This window comes from Siniperca chuatsi, linkage group LG10 (genome assembly GCF_020085105.1).
Source record: "Siniperca chuatsi isolate FFG_IHB_CAS linkage group LG10, ASM2008510v1, whole genome shotgun sequence".
NCBI classification, from domain to species: Eukaryota; Metazoa; Chordata; class Actinopteri; order Centrarchiformes; family Sinipercidae; genus Siniperca; species Siniperca chuatsi.
Window position 1 is genome coordinate 18,311,146 of NC_058051.1, and position 21,326 is coordinate 18,332,471.

The 21,326-nt window shown below is 41.7% G+C and overlaps 2 protein-coding genes across 10 annotated transcripts in view; both read right to left on the bottom strand.

Annotated features, from left to right (window-relative positions):
• Positions 1-743: 743 nt before the first annotated feature.
• On the bottom strand, positions 744-13,516 carry wnt5a (wingless-type MMTV integration site family, member 5a). 2 transcript variants are annotated; one of them, XM_044209830.1, is made up of 5 exons: positions 12,393-13,516; positions 9,168-9,316; positions 6,575-6,822; positions 3,296-3,588; positions 744-2,686 (listed from the first exon to the last, which is right to left on the bottom strand). In XM_044209830.1, exons 2-5 carry the CDS (start codon positions 9,302-9,304, stop codon positions 2,228-2,230), a joined length of 1,137 nt encoding a protein of 378 aa, XP_044065765.1. In that variant the 5' UTR covers positions 9,305-9,316; positions 12,393-13,516; the 3' UTR covers positions 744-2,227. The 2 variants fall into 2 exon arrangements, with proteins under 2 accessions (XP_044065765.1, XP_044065766.1); XM_044209831.1 differs by having other exon boundaries at positions 9,168-9,193; positions 13,401-13,493.
• A 1,523-nt stretch (positions 13,517-15,039) lies between these two features.
• Positions 15,040-21,326, bottom strand: part of LOC122882453 (ERC protein 2-like) — a 152,254-nt gene continuing 145,967 nt past the window's right edge. For all 8 annotated transcript variants that reach the window (XM_044209833.1, XM_044209840.1, XM_044209835.1 and 5 more), the window contains one exon: positions 15,040-16,469. The gene's annotated coding sequence lies outside the window, so the exon portion shown is untranslated. The remainder of the gene's footprint in view (positions 16,470-21,326) is intronic.

Below are 21,326 nucleotides of genomic sequence, written 5' to 3' on the forward strand. Positions count from 1 at the left end.
TCAGTGTCATTTTACCAATGTAAATATTAGTCAATGTCAGGACCGTTTACACTGTAATGGAAGTCCTTCAGCTCTGCTTTCCTTAAAGCACTTTCTCTCTGCTCCTCTCCTCTCCATTCCCCTCTCATCCAGCCCTCATGTAATCCCCTGTCTCTCATTACCCAATCTTCTCTCCTTTTCTCTGCGTCTCTTCTTGAGCTCCAGCAGTCTCTGACAAGGCCCAGTCGTCTTCCAGACAGCCCCCTCTTCCTATTCTCCTGACACAATATGATTAATCATTCCATTAACTGATCCACTGTCACTGGATTGTTGAGGGGCGCTTATAATGCAACCTCAACCATCCCCTTGAGAGACACCCAATCTTCAGGCCATCTTCCAAAGCTCTCAAGCAAATTCGCCTCATCTTTGTTCACTACATGCTTAAAACAGCTGTCATCCAATGTGGGTTTGACTGTCTGTCACCAAATCTGCCCATGGGTGAGAAGACTGAATGAAGAAATGTAACCTGGTTTAGAAAATGAAATGAAATGCTGTTAGAGAAGAAAAGGAAAAGTTAGATCTTGGAATCAGTAGTCAAATCTCTACTAAAGGCCCAGACATTTCAAGAAGATAAACTTATTTAGTAATGTAGAAAGGAAAAGGTTTATGTCAGGAGATTAAAAATACTTAGTCAAAGACAGACAAACAAAACTTGGATAGTAGAATACAATAATAATGAATACTGTGAGTAAATACTTCTCTGCTGGTTTTACATTTGATATTTATTGAAACAAAGTAGAGCATTGAGCCAATTTGTAAAAAGTAACAAAATATCAGCTATAACACATTACGTTTAACAAACCTCAAATTCATGGAGAAGCTTATAAATATACATAGTTGGATTTAGAAATAGTTTGTCTATTGAGAATCATCACAGGGATAGTTAGCAGTTAACTGAGTGGTACTGGAAATCTGTGGCGATGATCAAATCTGAAGATCTTCGATATGTGTGTGTGTGTGTGTGTGTGTGTGTGTGTGTGTGTAACAGTAAAGCTGAACATGAGTGAGAAAAAAGAATCTGTGTTTCGAAACAATAAGGTGCATTTCCCTTTACAAAAACAGTGAAGAGCCGCATTAGTGAGAACAAAATTTTAAAAAGTGACTTCAAAACTTGGGGATGTCCAACTAAATATTGATCTATGATGGAGATGATGATTTTTTTTCTGTTTTAAGCTTAAAGGAGGATCTGGTTAAAGAAAATAAATACAGTTTACTGATTGGTTGGATAGACATACTATATACACAGAACATGGAATATTTTACCACTGTAACCACAACATTGCCCATATATATTCAAACCATGTTAAGTATTGTAGAATAATGTTAAATGGATAATCTGAATTAATATGGAAAAAAATGTAGGCTATAATATTGATATATTTGCTGATGCACTGTAGTAAGTAAACAGCTGAACAGACACATACAGACAGGTTTAAGCTTCTGTATCAAAGTGCATAATGGTGAAGGGCTTGTTGCAGCACCTGGGGAACTCTAAGGCTTCTGGGACAGATTAATAAATGGCCCAATCCCCCAAAACAACCCTCTTATTGTACCCATTGTACTCCAAGGACTTGTACGAACCAACAGTGTTCCTTATTCTATATGTGGTGAGAGGGGACAAGTAGACTTCGGTAAGGATGTGAAGGCTGGTTTGAGACTGGGCCCATGAAAACACATCCATACACTACAGCACACAGGCAGTCTCCTCTCAACACAGTTCTCAAACAACAAACCAGGAGCTCTTGGTCACCTATGCCACAAATTTTCAAACTCTACTCTTGTTAGGAAATGGGAAGCACAGTCCAATTTCGCAATCAGTGTGACCCATCAGACGAGAAAAATGGTATTTTCTGAAATTAAAAAAGGGTGGGGGTTGGGTGGGGGGAGATTTCCAGTCAGTTTTAGGCACTTGAAGGGGTTAAAATCGGCTGGTGATGTCTAGGCCAAAATAAAACACAACAATCTCAAAATAAATATTTCACGATACTCTCAGTTTCTGAAGACATAACGTTTTTTTTTTTTGAAAAAAGTCAGTCTTTTTGCAATGGCATAATTGTTTAACTCTATAAATATAATTTATATAGTTTCTTCCATTCTCTCTCTCTGTGTTCAACTCCTTTGCTCATGAATACACACAGATGTATGCCCATCGTCTGCAAGCAAACACACACAGGCAACACTCCTCTTCTCACTTGCAGACGAATTGGTCTACGATTTTGGTGCAGCGCTTGCACTTGACGTAGCAGCACCAGTGGAACTTGCAGTGGCAGCGCTCCACTATCTGGGCCTTGTACTGGTCGTAGCCGCGGCCGCAGCACATCAGCTCGCACCCATCCATGCCCTCCGAGGTCTTGTTGCAAAGGCGCCCCACTGTGCCCAGGGAGCCCGTGCTTTGGTTCTTCAGGCAGTAGTCTGGACTGGGCTCGATGTACACCAGGTCGTGGCTCGTGGGAGCGTTGAACTTGCTGTGCATCTGCACCATCTTCCCACGTGTGTTGAGCTTCATGGCAGCAGCGCTGTCGTACTTTTCCTTCAGTGCATCGCCCACCTTGCGGAAGTCAGCCAGCTGCAGCCAGCAAGTCTTCAGACTGCAGGAGCCCGATACTCCGTGACACTTGCAGGACACATGGGCAAGGTCCGACACCGTCTGAGAGTGGGGAGGAGAGAAAAGAAATAACTGGATTAATAACCAGATGAGAGAACTTGCTAAAACATTTATTCTTACGTGGCAAACTGCAGACAAATGTCCAAGTGACACATGCTTCATATTTCTAATTTGACCTGTCTGCATAAATATTTGCACAGCATGCTGCTCATGATCTCATAAGGCATCACTTTGCCATAAAGGACCAAATGATCCTGTCCATGTCTCCAATAGTGCATTGAATAAAACATTGTCCACTCATTTGTCCTACTTGAAAGAGAACAGCATGGCAACAGATATCTGGCATTACGTTTCCTTTGAGGTGGTTTCAAGATGTTTGGAAAGGAAAAGAAACCCCAGAGCTGCCTCCAGTGACTCCATCTCCCCACAGATCAAAGCCTCAGGAGGGGAGAGCTGACAGAGCTGTTACACAGATGATCAGCGGAGACCTATCAGATTGACCTGGATTTACTCACTTTCAACTCCTCTTGCTATCAGTGATTGGTCTCATTCTAGGGCCTGCAGTTTATATCTTTCTGCGTGTGTGTGTGTGTGTGTGTGTGTGTGTGTGTGTGTGTGTGTGTGTCCATGCATGCAACCCCAGTGTCTTACCCTCCTTCCAGCCTCGTTATTGTGAAGATTCATCAGCAGCCGGGCGCTCTCATATGATCCTTTGGGGTAGCTCTTCTCCCTCTCACGTGCATCCACAAACTCCTTAGAGAACCTGTAGCCGTAGTTGAGGTTGTCTCCACAGCCACCCCACAGCCAGTCTCGTGGTAGGTCTTTGGGGCGAGCCGCACGGCTGCACCCACAGCTGGAGAGCTCCCCCTCTCTGCAGGCACGGCTCACCGCATTCACCACCCCCGCTGCGCTGATGGCATAAGTGAAGGCCGTTTCTCGACTGCCTGCAGACACACAAACAGGACCATCATGTCACATTTGACATAACAAGAATCAGAGTAAATGAGCTATGTCTAAATGTATGTTTACCATTTGGCATATCCATCCACTGTTTCCATTTTTGTAGGTTATGTATGTATATTTGTTTTATACTGAATGTGTGTCATTTTGCCTTAAGAATATGTACAGTGTTATGATATGTGATGTCATATGACAGCATTCATCATACATTTAAGATTACAGAGCACTTCAGCCAAGTGCTGCAGGCTCCTCATCAACATCATGTTGAATGGTGGAATCTGGTTTGCTGTTATTGGGCTTCAGCCAGCAAGAAAAGAGCGCCCTCCAGTGACAGAGATCCTTCTTAACAAGCAGCTTCCAGTTCACCAAATTGAAAGTGACAACAGCTCTTTGACTTTATCTGTCATGACTGGCTGATTCTGGAGCCGTTGCTCATTAACTCCCTCTGTTTCTACCCTCAACATTTCCTCTATAGAGACAAGAGTGAGAGGTCTTAAAAAGAGTTTTTAAAAAAATACACAAGCAGTTTTTGAGTTCACTAAATGCTCAATCCATTACTACCACTGTACAAAGTCACAGACTAGAGCAGAAAACCGAGATAAGAAGATAAGCGACTATAGAAGAAACAGCCAACCAAACTATGAGGCTGCGTGTTGACATCGAAGACGGGAGCTCCTACAAAATAAAAATGCACAGCTCATATACCTGCTGGGCCAAACCTTTAGAGAGCATGCAATAATGACAATAACAGATGGACAGTGAATGGGAGACGAGGGAGGAGAAAAAAGTCGACTGAAGAGATAAGTCAAGAAAAAAAAAACATTGAAGAAAATAAAAAGCAGGCAAAGTGGAAACGCACGCATGCACTTAATATCACAAAAAGGCAGAAAAAGACAATGACGGAGGAGAGAAAAGATGAATAAAGAAACCTTTTGGAAAGCCTGAAAGATGTTCAGGTGGGAAACTCTGGCAGGAGCAGAGATGATAGAGAGAGTGGGGGATTTATTAGTCTAGTGCAACTTTTAATCCAGTCTGAGGATATTGGCCTAATAGTGGACCTGTAGACGGACAAACTGTCGTCTCCCGTCTTCCCCTGTACCCCACCCTGGAGCTAGCCAAGCCAGGCAGCCAACCACGCCAGCATCCTCTGGAGCTCAGCTTTTAATCACCAGCAGTGTCCTAAGCCAGCAGACAGACAGACAGCAGGACAAGCTTTCAGATAGACAACTATAGAGGGAGGACATGTTTACTTAGCCCAGAGTGGACTGAGATGGGAGCAATGTTGGGGAGAAGAGGAATGGGAAAACGGCTGCTGATGAGGTTTCTATGAAGACTGATCTGTGGAAAGGGAGTCAGCAGCGCCAGAGACACAGACAAGGAGAATCACCAAGAATAGTGTAAAAACACAGACGCACTCATATGTGTTTATGCTCACAAATACAGCACGTTAAAGGGTCGGTTCACCTAAATAAAAAAGACTTTCAGACTTTTTATTTAAAAGATTAAATAAATTTAAAAAAAAAACATTAGTAGTATCTATCCATGCTAACAGTTTCAGTTTCATGTGCTGCGGTTTTTAGATATCCATCTATATTCACCACCCCAATACAATGCAAGTGAATGAAATTTAGTTTCTGTAGCTCACAACATTACATTTAGAATTTTAACAGAAAACCTCTCTTTCCAAAAACAATGCCCTGGTTACTCAGGATCATCTACAGACCTTGGTGTGATCAGTTTTCAGTGGAACAACTTTCTACCGAATTTTTTCGGTAAAAAAAAGTCACCAAGAAAACTGTTGACAAGTGACATTATTTCTGGAAAGACAAGATGCTGTTGAGTGCGTTAAACGTTATTTTTAAAGTTGTGAGCACCACAAACGAAATTCCATTCATCATTTATTCCACTAATTGCATTGGGGTGGAGCTGATAATGTGGACAAATGCGTGCAATCAGAGTAGATGAGAAAATGTGTGGCGGGGGGGGGGTAATTTAGATGAATTTACCCTTGAGTACCAACATGATCAAAATGCACACCCCCCCCTCTGCATGTCTCACGTAGCTCTGGCTGGTATTGAAAATACAAAATGTGATCCATTCAGCTTTTACCACTATCGAGCCTGCTAACTCCGCTGCAACACTGACATTGCATAGATTCATTATAATTCAGCTGGAGAGTTATGATCAATAAACGGTAAACCACCTTTACATTAGCCCCTGAGGTTAAGGCTCGCATCCAAAGAAAACTAAAACAAACCATGTTAAATGATAGGATCCAAGAGTGGGATTTGCTTTTAAGAGAGGACTGTAAAGCTCTTGAATTTTCTATAAGATTTCTGAGCACACTGCATGTATGTGCACACACACACAGACAGACAGTGTAATCTCTGACAAGGTGATATATTGGTGCATACACTCGCTGCACTCCCATTACTTGTAAATACAGGGCAGCTACAGTCCAGGTCTATAGTGTGTGCATCTGTGTGTGTGTGTGTGTGTGTGTGTGTGTGTGTGTGTGTGTGTGTGTGTGTGTGTGTGTGTTAATGAGATTAGATTGTCTCCCATTCATCAGGGGAAAAGTAGATTCGCTGCCTCCCTCCTACTCCATGTCGGGAGCTGGTTTAGCAGGCCAAAGCCACATGTGATTTATCCAGCAACCTCACCCACCAACTATTCCCTCCACACAGCTGCTGAGAATCAGCAGCCCCATACATTTCACACACACACACACACACACACACACACACACACACTTTCACAAACATACAAAATAGCGTCAGTGTATCAGAGAGAGGGAGAATAAAGAGCGGAAAGGCATAGAATGTACAGATTCTAAATAACATCGTACTGCATACATGTGCGTATTTGGGTATTTGTGAATACACAGTGTGTTTGTATCTACTCATGTGTGTTCATGGACAAGTTTCTAAGAATATGTGCCATTCTATATATCCTTTGCCCATTTATTACCTATTTGCATGACCCGTCCGAAAACAGAGGAGTTGTCCACCGTGCTGCAGTTCCAGCGCCGATGTCTGAACTGGTACTGGCACTCTCTGATGCCGGTCTTGGCACCTTCACCGATGTACTGCATGTGGTCCTGGTAGAGCTGGCAAAGCTTCTTCTGGCCCTGCGACAGGCCCACCAGCTGGCTGCACAGAGGCTGGGCACCGATGATGTAGGCCTCGGGGATCAGTAAAGGGTTCATGGCCAGAGACCTGGATGAGGGGGACACATAATGCAGTTGTTTTCACTCATTTGCCATTATGAGTGAAATATATGCAAGATTTCAGGCCAAATTCACAATCAACACCTCATTTCACTTGATTAGTTTCTCCCTCTCATAGGATGAGGCTATGTCAGAGAAATGAGGTGCAGTTATTTACTGAATGGAGTAAAACCCTGCGCACTCTTAGCTCTTCATGACACTGTGCTATTTCAGGCCAAGAACATACAGTAAACGGAGGCATAGACAAGCGAAGAAAAGAAGAGTCAGGGAGGGAAAAAGGGGAATGATGAAGAAAATTTTAAGTAAAAGTAGAGATTAGAGTAAAATAAAGAGTGCGTGAAGTAAAAGGGGCTAAACAGAGAGAAAATCTGAGTGTGTCTTAAAGCAGTGGTTGCCAACTTTTTTTACTTGTGACCTTTTATAGCCAAGCAATGCCTGTCAGTGACGCCTCATCACAGGTTGCATGTTACGTCTGAGCCCAACCGATCCTTGATTGTTTCATTTTAAAAGTATTTAGAGGCCTTAGGAGGCAAAACTCTCCAGCAATTTACACAAAAAGCAGAGATTAAAGAAAAGCCCAAAAAAAATACATAAATTTGTTTTGAAATGCGTTTTTCTTCTTTCTTAACGTGGTAAAAAGCTAGCAAACCCTTCTGATTTTATCTTGTGACCCCGTGGAGTGGTCCCGAGTCCCAACCCCATTTTTGCCATAGTGCATTTCATGACTGTTTCCTCACGCCAGGTCAACACACCGAATGGATACCTGTGCGCTATGAAATTTGTATACCACATTGGAACAAATCTGATCATTTCATCTAAAGTAACAGCTCCATTCGATTTTGTGTAAGAGACAGAAAGAGAAATAAAAATGGACTGGAAGAGAGAGAGAGAGAGAGAGAGAGAGAGAGAGAGAGAGATGGACAAACACAGTTGAAACAGAGAGAGAGGAACACTAATATGAGCATCTGGTTCCAGGCCACAGGACAATTAGAGCAGCCCATCCCTGAGCCCTAAGAGAAAGACAATTAGCCCCCAGTGTAACCTGATCGACTGGGGAAACTCAGAAGCGAGGGAACACAGACTGAATACACACAACATATACACAAGTACACACATAAACACACAGAAGAAGAAGAAAAAAGATCAACATGCTCAAAGACACATGCAGACTGACGCTCTGGCTAACACACACACACAGTCAGCCGGCCCACTGCTCCGACACTCTAAATCATTCACACCTGTGCGTCCTCTCAAAGAGCAAACTGAAAGACACATACGGTTTGTGCTCCAAACTCAGCTTTCCAAAAACTCTGTGGTAATGTGGTAAGTCCTCAGCTGGGTCTGTAATCCAACTCATTATTTGAACTTTAATGTAGTCTCCTACTGAGCTGAGCCCATCAAAATATGTTTCTGTATAAATCCTCTTCATTAATTGTTTAAATTATTATTTTTAATATAATTGGGCCATCACCACATGATGTCACCACTGACTTTGATCTGCTCATTTGAAGTAAATAAAAAACTTACACAGAATGTGGGTTTCCTGTAACTGCTCCATGTTCTTCTACAAGCACTCAAGTTCGGATACACAATTACGCACAAGTGCACAATTAGACAAAAACACAAACAGCCACAGGATATAAAGAGTTGTGATTTGCTTTAAAGCAGTGCTTCTTTGGTGACTGGTAAACAGTATTTTCCCTATCAGAAGCACTGTGTGTGTTTAAGTGCAGCATGCTCAAATATAGACTTTTCTAATAGCAGCAGGCTGTGTGTATACACACAGACACACACACACACACCACACACAGTCACACACGGTGTTCGTGTTTGCACATATTTGGACGCCGACTCATAAACCACAGAATTCTATGTTTTCTATAATATTCATAATTTTGGTTTGGCAATATGCAAAGAAAGAAAATAAGGGTGAAAAAAGGTCTTCCTGAAAAGCTAATGTGCTACAGTCAGCATGTGTTACTTCATATGTGGTGCAACTAAAGCTGAGGAGGCTTACTTAGCAAACATGCTCACACACACACGTTTGAAATTGACTCTGAAACTAAGTAAAAGACAAATATAAATACTAAGAAAATGTTCTTTTAAAAATCAATATTACCCTAAATCTTTCGCTTTTTTAAAAAACTCATTTTAGGCACTGCTACCCCATTTACAAATGTGACTCATCTATGACTGTAAAGAGAAGAAAATGCCTTTTGAAAGTTGACAATCTCCACTGGCCACATCACAAGTAAGCACACACAAAAACATACCATGCACAAACAAAGACACACACAGAAATACTGTATATATGGAAAGAAAATGAATGCATACCACCAAGAGTTGGCCTCCACCACCACCTGCATGAGGAGTGTGAGGAGTGTGAGGGCAAAGACACAGTTTCTGGAGTCCAGCACGCTGCCAAAGGGCCAGCAAACCGGCCGACAAACACAGCCCAGCCCCAGGTTCATTCTGCCGCTGATCTGAGGAGGACAGAGAAAAGGATGCATGTCAGTCTGCCTGCCAGTCTGGATGTTTGTCTTACACACAGTTTATTGTGCATAATACAGAAAAAGACAGAGACCGATATCTATGTATGAAGGGCATGCAGGAAAAATGCTTTCAGCCTGCATATCTAAACTCTCTCTTTTACATGCAAACAGCACCGTGGTTGTGTGCGATGAGTACCCTGAGGCCATCAGGGCTTGCACAGCAGAGCAGTCATTTGGCAGCAGGTCTGAGTGTGAATCACAGAGGACTGATAAATGTGCAGCCGGAGAAGACACAATGACCATGAAACCCCATCTAGACACATTCCTGACAGTTCACTTTACTCAGAGAAAGAGACGCACAAAGACACAGACAGACAGACAGACAGAGGCCTCTTTGGATGGAGTGAGAGAGTGTGTGTGTGTGTGTGTGTTATTTTAAATCCGTTTTAGCCTACATATTTACTGTTGACATAAGGGTCAAAACTAAAATTGTCTCAATTTTAACAAATAATTATGATTGCATTTTTAATGCAAAAGATGGTTAACAAACAAAATATAAGATCTAAAACATGGGCTTAGAATAAAACACATAATTTTGTTTTTATTCCATACTGGTTAATTTTCATCTATGGCAGACTTTATTGTATTTGTTCCTGGTGACAAGGTTTAATTTTGCTCAGTTATGTAAATAAAAAACACCCTTGGGAAATAAAATTGTTATACAAATTCGTAAAATTAGTTTTCATTAGAATTCATTGAATCTTTTTAATAGGACTTAACAGGAATATTTATACATACATATATAAAACATGGAAATTAAAAAGATTTTTTTTTAGTTTCCTTTGCGGAACTGATGTATATGACTTAAATATGTAATTATGCAAATAACTGTCATGTCGGTTTCTAATTATGTTCAAATGAATTTCCATATTTATTAACTGACTGTTGATCGGACTGCAAGGAGCCACGTCAGCGGATGATGGTATATGGCCTGGTTATACTGTGCAGCCTTTTGCCTAGCGAAAACTACAAGGAATTAAAAAGGGGAAAAAATGTCAATTATCTGCAGACAACTGCGTGGCTTTGGTGATATAGTTTGGCTGCTATGTAGGCAGAAAATGAGTTAAAATAATTACCCCCTAAATTTGCGAGTGAAACCGGTGTGCCAGCCTTCCAGTTGGGCCGTGTGTGAATTTTGGGACTCAGAGCAGCTCTCATTTGTCACGCTGCGTTATTTTCCAGGGTTGAGTCGTGGAGACCTGGGCCTGCCTAATACTCATTAAAGACAAGGCCAAGTTCACCATCACTCACCCAGCGCGCGCGCATACACACACACACACACACGCGAGCACGTGCTTTCAGTTTGTGCGCTGCTTCAAGCTCATAGTTGGTGAGGTTATGTTATGTTCCTTGCAGTTCTTCCACATAAATTAAAGCAATAATCCACAGAGGGCGGCGGTTTTACACTGATTTTAAACCAACTAATTGGAGCTGTTACACCGGCCAGAAAGCGGATTTGAAAATGTTTTAATTTACGGATAATGAAATTCTACAATTAAATATTATTTTTGCGCCAAGCAGTACACTTTATCAGGAGTAACTAAACAGTGAAGGTGACACGTGACACGCAGGTTCCATTCTGCATATTGATAGGTAAATTAACTGTCCCGATGCCACAGGTGCGTGCAATTATCTGTCATTCCACAACTGTGTCTCAGCCAATCAGAGTAGAGAACAGTAATTATTCGTTTAAAGAGACAAAGACGGGAGGCTTTAATTTTTTGAAATAATATTTCTTAAAACCGTTTTATTAATTTCAGTGGATGCAGCTATTCAACACTGTACATCACTTTATTATTATTTATTTGAAACTTAAATATACATTCCTGCATTTGGTATCCCTACTGCAAGCTGCGTAAATCCTGCGCTCAGTGAACCCTGGAAACGAGTGAAATATTCATAGAACTTGGCTGGATTACAGACGACTACCTTGCTGATTTCTGTCGGTAAAAGTGGCATCAGATTGGGCAGGAAGATAACAATTAGAATACCGTCGTCAGGATGATAAAACATCGGGCGCTGCCGTTGCAATGGATAATTTAGGCTATTATAAAAAGGACCATAGAGGACTAAAACGATTTACATTAAACATGAAAAGGTAAAGGAAAAAAATTGCCTACCGTTTTTTATGAGAAAATTGTTCTTGAATTATTTCACCTTTTGGTCAAATTTGGGCAGAAGTCTTTTCTCAGTTTTGGTTCTCTCTGACTGGAACCTTTGGCCAAACTATCTAAAATATTATCACAATTAAATATAATAATATTTGAATAGTCTTAGTAACAAAGTATTGTGAAATTATGAAGGTGAAAAGCAATGGGGTGCTATGAGTGTTAATTTATGACAACTTTTAATGGATGATTGCTATTTTAAAGCGACTATATCTACAGTATGGCCTGCATCTTTAAGCCTTTGATAATATGCATGGTGATAATTTGATGTATTTGGGGGTATGGATGTGTGGGGTGGGAAAAAATAATTCATAGAGCAATTAAATATCTTTTTCACCTTTTCTCAAATAGCATGGCACCGTAATTTACTGACTAATGAGTGAAATATTATCCGCATTTAATTGCGCTAAAATGAGGAGTCTCTTTTCCTGCCTGTCCTGTTGTTTAAAAAACCAGGAGAGGGAGCCAGGTACAAGGATTTGTCGAGGAGAAGCAGCACAAAGAACATTGCCTGACATTAAATGGGGACCCTTAACAATGGAAAAGGAAAGCGGACTTTTTTCATATGTATTTTAAAACAAATAACTTATAGTTAATTTTCGCTGAATTCATTATTTACCCAGCAGGACACTGACATAATGGGTCACAGCCAGCGGGGGGGGGGGAAGGTGGAGATATGTTTCACACATCACATCTGTCAGAAACTTTTGTCCACATCCAAGAACCAGTATTAGTCCAAAAAGGTCCCACTGAAACACGCATTTTCCACTCTCTAAGATAAACTGCGGCTGCATGGAAAAGTGAGTGAATACAGAGACCTGTAGGCTAACATTACTCACCAGGGAGCACAGCCCGTTAGAAGTTGTAATCCACTTTCTGCAGACGATATCAAACCAGTAATCCCAGTGCAGACCAGGTGGATTTAAGATTTCCTTTTCCGCTGCAGTGAAGACAAGTCTCGTCGTTTTATCCGAGCACCGGATCTCTTGGAAAGTGCTTGGTTGGGGGTGAAGAAAGTGTAACTCTAAAGCTGAGAGTTCTTCAGGTTTGGTGTTTTGGTGAACACGGACGCCCAACAATCAGTGAATGCGCTCCGTGCGCCAAACAGTTTAGAGGGCTGGCAGGAAGCAGCGGGATATATAAAATGTCCAAAAGACGGTGTGAGGATATTATCAGTTCCTTTAACGAATCAGTGCGTGACTTTGCGGTGACTATTAACAAATAAAAACATCTACGGCAACACAAAGTGCCACTGGCGGAAACGTCGGACTTAGGCTACTTTGTCTGTTCTTTTCTAATAGAAAGCGGCCTACTTTTATAGTCCCTATCCAAGTAAAAACAGTTCCAGATTATAGCTAGACTGTGTCAAAGCAAAAACATGGAAAATCTTGTCATGAACGTTAAATCCAGCCGCTAACACGCTCAGGTCATAGCGCGTTTTACCTGCGGAAAGATCCACACAGTGATCCTCGCCACAAACGACTTGTCAATTTACCTTCCATTCTGTGCAAAAACGACTTTGACAATTCCTCCGCTCGAGTTAAAAGTCTTCACATGCAAAAAAGTAAGTCATCCGCCTCGCAAAAAACAAAACAAAACAACACATGCCACAATTAATCGGCTCCAGACAGTATGCTCCAAAAAAACTTTCCGCGCGGACTATCTCCAAACAGTGCGGCTTAGCGAGCGCGCACGGTGCCAGGGGGAGGAAAAGAGCACAGCGTGTTAACAACAGCGGCTTTGCTGAGGCTCCGAGTCTGCCGTCCTCCCACACCATATGTGTGTGTCTTGAAGTAGAGAAAGGTATAGCCGACTATCCCTCCCTCTCTCCTTTCTCTCTCTCTCACCTGCTTCAGTCGCCTCCTCTCACAAAGCTCACTGCAGCATGGCATGGATGCGCAGCGCAGAACCTTCAGATGGCGCATGCGCTTCACATTTCTCCTCAAATCCTATTTTTTTTCTTCCAGTGACCAACTTTCAAGCAGCAAGGAATTTGAGTGTAGGTAAAAATGTGGAGAGAGAGAGAGAGAGAGAGAGAGAGAGAGAGAGAGAGAGAGAGAGGGCGGAACAGCCTGTAACAAAACAAGCGTCTCTATTTCCTAAAATAAACGTATAAAGCACCCGAGGCTATTACCCTATCCATACCAGAGCAGAGTTTGGATTTTCACCGGCAGCAGATCGAGTTACCACTCAGTAAAATCAAGACAAGCAGGTCCATATCGTATGCTTATACAGGCTGCTCTCATCACCTGAATGCCTGCGAGTATTAGTCATTACGGTAATTATTATTTTATGGTACATTATCTCGAAACATGCTGCAGGAATCCGTCGGCTTACAGTTCGATATTTTTCAGTGAACCCGATGATGAGTGTCAGAGGGCAAAGTGTTTAATAGTTTCACGTGTGTCACTGTAGATTTCTCAGTCTGTGCACACTGAAGGCATTCAAGGGTGAAATCCGTGTTATTTTCAATTGTGCTGGACAGAATTTCATCTGGATTGAGGGAACAGAGATAGAATATCAGTCAGCAAAAGAAGTAAAACAATGCTAAAATTAATGGAAGGGGGGCAGTCACCTGAATATCTGGCTGTATGCCCAAATAAAGACTTGCCTCAGGTGACAGAGGGAGGAGAAAGAGAGGGGAAAAGAGAATCATTCAGACATTTTTATTATACTGATGTTGTTGTAACCTGCAGTCAGTCTTATAGGTCTGCTATGGTTTTAAATTAAAATCAGTAAGAGTCCCTTAACCCTTATTTAAATCAATCAGTATGTGTCAGTATTACCGACAATTTGTGATGAAGAATGGTTCATTTGGCTTCCAGCATGCTCAGCTTTGTGGACACTAGAATTTTCTGATTTCTATTTCAGTCTATAAAAACAAAACAGAATTGTACATGAAAAACTTAATTTTAAGCCCCTCTAGTGTGTATGTAATAAAAAAAAAATCAGTAACAAAAAAACTAATTTTTTAAAGATAACTCATAATGCTTTTGTGAGAGGCATAATTTTGGTCACATTTTTCCCAAAGTGTATATCTCCTTTAGCAATGAAACTCTTCATATGACTGTGAATCCCTGTGGCAGAAATGAGTGTGAAGTGCCTGCAAATCTTGCAAGAGTTCTGTTCCCAGCTAATGTTACCGTGGTGGATGCTGGAGGCTGCAACTGCGTCAAAGAGCACTTAAAACATGCTCAGCCACATTTCTGATCCCTCACTACCCCCTTCCTCCTCCATCACCCCCCCCCAGGAAGAAAACTGGGCAACATCTGGCTGAGTTTATGAGAGAAAGAGAGAGAGAATTGGTAGACCATGAAAACTGGGGAGAATTCTTTCTTGGGCTGTGCAAGAGTCTATTGTAGTTGCCATTAGTGGCGGTGAAACTTTAATCTTGTGAAAATACCCATTGTTACATTCAAATTTACCAATAACACTGCCGATGTCAATGTTCACATTATTGTCTTTCTGATAAAACACATGTTGCAATTCTTGTGAAAACAACTTTTATTCAAACAACAGAAACAAGCTGACCACTGCAAAACACTGCGGAACAAGTCAAGGGTGAATTCTGTTACCCCCAAACAGTTCACAGTCATCAGAGCAGCATAAAACCACACACACATGCACACACACTGTACAAAAACTGTACATATTAGGTAAGGGCCAAATGGAAACACTGTTATACAGTTGAATCAAAACACAACAATACTGTACCTCACCTCAGGTCAACCTCCAGTACAGTGAAAAAAGTAATGACAGTACTTTAAAATGCAAGTCACTTCATTATAAACAGATTAGCCACTCAGATTCACAGGAACAATAAATAGACAACAAAATAATACATCACTCAGCATAATAAGTCACACACAAACAGCTGTTAAAACTTCCAAAAAAAAAAAGAGAGTGGCACTCAAAACTGTTTCGGATGTAGAAAAGCAAACAGAACATGGTATTGGTTCATTAAACAAACGCACAGCAGGCTAAAAGAACACAAGGAGAAATGTATAAACAGATTGTTCTTACAGTAAGCTGGCTGATTTGAGGTCAGCAGTGTTTCCTTCCTTGTTATTAAAGGTCCTGCTTTTAGAGAAGGTGTATGCTGATCCTCAAACTGTCTGTTGTGGGGCATCTGTAAGCCCAAATTTGCCTTTTCTTGTTGATCTCCGCAGGAAGTGGGAGATGGTCAAACACATGAATAACTAGGGCATTTTTACTGGCTAGTCCAAATGATTCAGATGCAGTCCTATTTCAGTCATTTGTTTCAGCAGACAGGGTTGTCTCCTTTGGCACGGTACATTGAGAAGGTCTCTGTGGATTGTGGATTTTGAGGTCCATGTTGTGATATTTACAAAAGTTCACTATTTAGCTGCAGAAGTAAACACATTCATGCCATCATAAACCAGTCCGGAATTGGCATGGGTTTACGGCTAGTTCCACTGGCTCAGCTTAGCCACACCAGTAGTCGACAGTGGTGGAGTGATTGTCGGTTGATGTGAAGCCAGAACTCTGTAGCACCGCAGTACTGTAAAGTGAATCCAGCTCCCAGTCTATTGAAAACAGCTAGGGAAATGAAGGCAGGGGACCGCTTGCCAATATCTTGGAGCTCCATACTGATGACTGATGCTCTGGTTAGGGACATTCACCCACAGTGGGCTTAGGTCCTCAGTGGGCCATTGCATTTGTCAGTGAAGGTGACATTCATCGGTAAGATGGAGAATTTCTGACCGGCTGAACGCTGAGCTTGTCTACAATACACTGAAATGGTGGGTCCTGGTGCAGTATGTATATATCTAGTATGTGCATATCTTTTTATATGTGTGTCTGATGGTCATGATGGTGGGGAGGTATGGACCGGTTGAGTGTGCATGCTTTCAATTGAGGCTCTTGAACCTCTTGGTACCTGGCTCTACAAGCAGCTGTGGAAAGAAACATTGAGAAAAAATAATCAGTATGAGACGTCAACCACAAAGAATGAAAAACAAATGCTAAAATCCACACAGGGATATGAGGATGTATAATTTAGTCAAGGATCTTATGTTGTTTTTAATTTCCCCAGTCGTCTCCTAAAAGGTTGCATCATACAGTTACATTGCTTGGTACAAAGACAACAACGACACTCAGGTCCAGTGCAGATATTTGTTTTTTTCTTAGCTTTAGGTTGACCATTTTCTTCCTCTAACTGTGTGGCGAGCCTCCAGAACTCCTTAAGAATGCTCTAAATGCAGTTGGCAGCAGCCCAAACATCAAGTGCTCATTAAAAAAAATATAAAAAAGACCTCTATCGAAATGTGTCTGTTATTCAGGCAGCACAGCAGTCAGAAACAACTCACTTCTTTCCTGAGGCTTAGGTTGTGGAAAAAAAAGAAACAATGATGTATGTCTAGCTCGCTGGGGGCGCCTCATTGGCTGAGGAAACAGGCCCCAAAATAACTACCAATCACTGAAGACGTTATCATCAGTCACTCAGAGAGGGCATAGTGAAAGAACTTTAATACAAACTTTGTATGTTGGGGACCAAAGACGTTCACAGGTAAAGAGAGATGATCTGACCTGTGTAATGACCCCCAAATCTAACCTGTATTTAAAGGTGTCATCTTAGGTTAGTTGATGTGTGTTGTGTATAAAGAGGACTGGCAAATCGTAGGTCCAGTTCTGCAGGGTTGCTCGCACTCTTCCTGTCTCACTCTGATTGGCTGCCAGGCAGAGAAGGACCATCCATTACAGCCAGGAGTAAATAAACATGCACAGCAATTAAAGTGCCATCATTTGTTATGCAACGCAGGGCGTGTGTGTGTGCGTGTCTACACATAGTGTGACCAAATGTGTGTCTGTGCATGTAGATGCTTGTGTGTGTGAATTTTGTGTATGTGTGTTGGACGCCATTCTCAGGTTTCTTCGCCGTCGTCTGCACTTAAATTAATGATTTGGGGGGCCAGAGAATCAACAAATATGGCCCCCGGCAGGGCATAATGGAGAGCGCGACCTGCCTGTGGATGTGTTTGAAGACCGCTCCTCTTTCTTCTCTGTCAACACCTCACTACCTCCACACAACAGACGCATTCACTACACAAACTTGCATGTGACGCCTGTGTTCATGTTGTTAATGAGGAAGTGTGTGTCGCTATGTGGTCACGAATGTGTGTACGCTTATCGACCTATGATTATTTTACATGTCAGCATGTTGTGACAGAGTGTTAAAATCATGTGGAATTTTATGTTCCTGAGTGTAAGTCCTGCATTTGTAGTCATGATTATGCCTGCTTTAGAAACATGTGACAAAGCAAAGCATATTATATCAGCCAGGAAAACTAAAACCACACTCTGGATAATTCAGTGAGCTCAAATGGCTCCGACAGGCTGCTTAAAGCCTTTTTAGCCCAAAGGTCATTGTCCACAATTTTCTGCATCATCAGCTGCTAAAGGCAGCAAAAAAAAGCTACACATATATCCTGCAGTGCACAAAAATAACACTTTAACAAGTTGCACACTAGTTAGAACTGTTTCTGTAACTGATTCAAAGAACATTTTGCAATAAGTAGAATATGATTGAAAACAACTGAAATTAAACTGTCTGTTCTGACTATTTGCGTCCAGATAATTCCTTTAAACGACTTGTTCCAATGGATATTTTTCTAGTGTTGGAATGATGTTTGATATAAAATACTTGCAGATAAGTGTTTCGGCAGCAACGCACAAGAGAGGACATTTGACACAAAGTTGTAAACACACATGGAGATTCCATTTATCAAACAGACACCAGCGATATGCAGCAGTTTGGCTGCATTAGGACCGTATAGGACAGGAATGGAATAAATTGCACTGTAATATACAAACCATGACCTAAATCTTCACGGGAAATGGCTACTGATAAAACTAAAACATTAACACTTCACTATTGGACACTCACTCTAACAGATCAGACGCATACACTCCCGTTATCATACTGAGCCACTTCACGTAAAGTAGGTTTAGAGAGGGGGGAAAAAGCACATTTGCTAATGGCTTTATTCACACATACACATATGAACGTACATATTTCTGTCTCTTTTGAGGTTTGTTTCAGATCACGATTGCATGTCTGTCCCTTTAAATCAAAACTACTGCTATTTCAATGCATACCTTCAAATGGCAAAAAATAATTTCCCTCTCACAGCACTCAGCCATCATCTCCCTCTAACTCAAATCAGCCATTCCTATCTTCTACTCCCTGCGTAACCCTCATCATCCTCCCCACTCCTCCACTCTCAGTGTGCTTGATGGTGGGATCAGACAGGGTGAACACTTTCTCATATTAATACTGGTTTAGCCTGCGCCAGGAGACAGGAAAATGATTGACTTATCAAAATTTGCAATTGCCCTCTGCAGAAACAGAGGTCTGGTTGAGGTGAAAAATCATTTATACAGCCTGGTATCCTTGTGTTGATTAAACAATGTTCATTTTGTGATCAGTACTGTGTATCTACATACACTACATACCAGGTCAAAGTCCTTTTAAGTTGTACGGTAATCTAAATGAGGCTGTAAGGTGTCTATTTTGTTAGTCCACCTGAATTTCTCCCAAAACCTACTGGTCTTTCTTTCTGTCCAACTGTCTGTCTTTGTCCTGAGGATTGGATATCAAGCCTGAGAGTCTGGATGTGAGCGGCTGAACCCCTTCTTGTCTGTAAGTGCTACTAATATAAACTGCCTGTTAAATGGATCCTTGCAGAGTTTTGGGACCACCAATGTTAAAGTGCTGCTCTTTCACTTGGAATTACCCTGTGGTTGGTGTCCTTTCACTCCTACAGAAAAAAAGAGAAACACACCAAATTCAATTACCAGTAGAAAGATTGGTACCCACCCCACCCACCCCGCCTCACCTCACTCTCCTCTAAGAGGAGAGACGTAAAACAAGCCATTCGGTGGTATGAAGGGGTGAAATACAGGGAGAGAGAAGTGACAACTAGCGACTGAGCTGACTTTCTCACTGTCTAAATAGTCATACATATATATTTTCTTTTTAAATGCAGGCCTAGTATGTGATCACAGAAAATCTCATGTTTCTGATAGGATGGTCTATTTAACCTTGGAAAAGAAGGTCAGGAGAGAAGCAATTTTGACAAAATGCCTTGCAATGAAAACAACGACAAAACAAATCACTGCTCTTATCATATGTCTGATTTATTGAATGCAGTGAGTGAATGTAATGGAGATGGTAAAAAAGAAATACAGAACAGCATCTCTATTGCTATTTCAAAGCAGTGTCTAAGGTAATCCATCACAGCAAATGTGATTAAAAAAAGCACTTAAAATGTGGTCCAGTTATAATTCATTGATCTGAGGTCACATGTTCCCATGAGTTAAAAACTCAGATTCCGTATTAGATGGGTAAAAAAAAAATAAAAATCTGTGCACACATGCCCATCGAATCATTTTGAAACCATTGCACTTTAAAACCCTTAAAAAATATGGTCTACATCAAGCCGTCTCAGGAAGAGAGAACATCTTCTCTGCAACAATTGCTTCAAGAGCTCTGCTCTTTCTTCCCTACATTTCTCCTTTTTTCCTTCTCTCTTTCTTTTTTTCTGCCTGACTTTTACAACTTCCTCCTGGTAGGGGCTGCAGCTCTAACCCAAACAAAACTCCATTTTTTAGTTATTGGCCCTCATGGCATGTAATGGAGAATCAAGCTAATTATCCCTACAGCTGTTTTCACTTGCTTTTTATGTAAGCAATACCTGGCTGATCCAGAGAGCAACAGTGAGGCCCTTCTTAGCGCTCCAGGCCTCCAGGCCGGCTGGAATTAGAGAGCAAAATGCCAGGTTTTCCTCCCCCCGATACTGCCCATGTGTACCCCTGCACCCATCTCCCGGCACACAACCCGACCCAACCAAAACCCAGCCCGACAAAACCCCCTGCACACCCAAAGTCTCCCATTTCCACTCTCTCATACACCTCTCAAAACTCCCCCTTTGATGTTAAACAAAGCTGCTCTTCAACAGTTAAGATGGATCTGCATGACAAGCACTCATTTTCTTCCACTGATGGTCCCTGGCAATTAATGAAGGAGGTGAGCTAGGGTGTGGCTCGGATTCAATTGGAACCATCTCCTGCTGTCATAGTGAGAGTGAGTGTAAAAAAGAAGAGAGAGGAAAAGAAAGGCAGAGGGGTAAAGGCAGAAAGCAGGAGAGATGGGGGTAGAGAGTGAAAGAAAACAATCCCTCAAAGGCTAATTACATAATTTCCTTCATCTGAGCAAACACATGCTGGGTGAAAGCAAGTGTGAGCAAGCCTCACAGATGCCAGGCCAAGAGGTGCTGTGGAGACCTACTAACACAGTCTACAACTGCTCTATAGCAATGGACAGCCTGTGCCACAAAGGCACTGATCCAGATCTCAGGGGCAACATTTTCTGCACTGTTTGTACCTTTTTGGAATTAATTTCCAAAAAGTATTGATCCTCCCTACTCCAGCAATCTAAGGGTAAAGTGGCTCTGTGCAGATAAACAATTGCTGGTGTAATGTTTCCCTCATTTCATTCCTCACTGCAGCCAGAAATCTGTTCAGTACAAACACCACTAGGTGGAGTTGACTGTTGATGAAACAAAAAAAAAATCTCATGTATCAAACTCATTAAACTCCCATGGAGAGGCAGCGTGTGAGTCAGACACTGCTTCACATGTGCCATTTCTGAGCTTTCTCCTTGTTCAAACACTGCTTCAATAGCATGCATCGACTCCTTGTGCTTCCTCAAATTGACATCTGGTTTGATATTAACAGAGACAGAGAGGGAG

What these genes read in the sequence shown, in the direction of transcription:
- wnt5a (XM_044209830.1), bottom strand. Translation starts at nt 9,304, where the DNA reads ATGAACCTGGGGCTGGGCTGTGTTTGTCGGCCGGTTTGCTGGCCCTTT. An exon ending in GTGGAGGCCAACTCTTGGTG is followed by an intron (nt 6,823 to 9,167) that starts GTATGCATTCAT and finishes CCCCTCATCCAG; the next exon opens with GTCTCTGGCCATGAACCCTT. An exon ending in CGGACGGGTCATGCAAATAG is followed by an intron (nt 3,589 to 6,574) that starts GTAATAAATGGG and finishes GTGTGTCTGCAG; the next exon opens with GCAGTCGAGAAACGGCCTTC.